General features: G+C 42.5%; 1 protein-coding gene across 1 annotated transcript; it reads right to left on the bottom strand.

The window, feature by feature from the left end:
* Window positions 1–451: 451 nt before the first annotated feature.
* Window positions 452–1,429, bottom strand: LOC108569537 (pupal cuticle protein-like; the record flags this gene model as incomplete). Its single annotated transcript, XM_017931121.1, has 2 exons — window positions 452–1,041; window positions 1,144–1,429. Coding segments are annotated over 2 exons (876 nt in total), but the record flags the coding sequence as incomplete, so codon positions are not given.
* Window positions 1,430–1,440: the final 11 nt, after the last annotated feature.

Raw genomic sequence — 1,440 nt, 5'->3', positions numbered from 1 at the left:
CAACCAATGAACAAATTTATAACTTTTTCAATACACATTATAATCTAATTAATAATTTCATCATTAAAGTTGATTGAAAACAATTTTGTCATTAGTGTTAATTTCATTGTTTCTATTATCAAAGTTTTATTATTTTTCTATTATATTTTAACTAATAATTTATTAGTTAAAGTGTGTGTACTTAAATCTCTAAAATTTCTTCAGAAAATGATTAAAAAAGAAACTATTGTGTTTGGTTTTAAATATATTTTCTTTTTATTAATTAATTTACTTTTTTTGTTATATATTGATGCTCTTCGAGCGAATAATGTACAGAGAATACAAATATGTAAATTCAGCTATCTGCATGCAATAGATGCTATTGCGTTTAGAAACTCTGAACTATGGACAGCCTTTTTGATTTTTTTTTCTTATCGAAATACTAAACATTATTTAAGCCACGAAGAGTGAATCAATAGTGAGAGTGAGTTTGGGATTGGGCGGAAGCCTTGGCGTACGCGTCTAAATGGGCGGCCTTAGCCTGCTGGACTTCCGGAGTTTCAACTGGGACACCGTTGGAGATGACGGGAATGTGAAGACCGTTCTGGTAAGAAGGTTGCTGTTGTTGTTGCTGATGTCCGTAGTAAGATTGTTGTTGAGGAACGTAAGATTGTTGTTGTTGAGGAACGTAAGATTGTTGTTGTTGAGGAACGTAAGATTGTTGTTGCGGTACGTAAGATGGAACGTGTTGTTGTTGATGTTGGTATTGTTGTCCGTAAGATGGAGCTGAGTACTTGTTCTCGCGGGCTTCAGCTTCGGCGACGGCGGCGAAGTGGGCGGCTCTGGCTTGCTGCACTTCCACGGTGTCGACGGGTTGGAAAACGCTGTTGGATTGCACGTGATGGTTGGCAGGGGCGTACTGAGGGGCGGCCTGAGCTGGCGCGGAGTATCCTCCTTGGAATGGAGCAGTTGCGTAACCGTTGCGAGCTGCGGCTTCGGCTACAGCGGCGTAATGAGCTGCCTTAGCCTGTTGGACTTCTTCGGTTTCAACTGGGACACCATTGGAGATGACCGGGACATGTTCTGGAGCAGCATTGTTGTGGTAGTTGTTATTGTTGTTGTAATATTGGGGTTGGTTGTAGATTCCACGACGGTGACGGTACAGAACGTGGTTGTTGCGAGCCAAAGCTTCGGCGTGAGCGGCGAAATGGTTGATCTTAGCGGCAACAACTTCAGGAGTCTCCAGAGGAACAACCGATGATAATCCATGAACAACTGGGGTGGCTACAACAGCATGAGCAACATGAACCAAATCTCCATTCCTAAGTTGAGCGTTCAATTTGTGCACGGAATGCTCAGCCCTAGCTTGTTGCACTGCAGCTGTATCAACCGGAACACCGTCAGCTCCGATCACAGCCAAATGCTGTTCACCATAAACCAATGGAGTTACATATCCGGCGG

The sequence above is a fragment of the Nicrophorus vespilloides genome, unplaced genomic scaffold (genome assembly GCF_001412225.1).
Source record: "Nicrophorus vespilloides isolate i.1.1-1 unplaced genomic scaffold, Nicve_v1.0, whole genome shotgun sequence".
Taxonomy (NCBI): domain Eukaryota; kingdom Metazoa; phylum Arthropoda; class Insecta; order Coleoptera; family Silphidae; genus Nicrophorus; species Nicrophorus vespilloides.
This window is presented reverse-complemented; position numbering and strand designations above follow the sequence as displayed.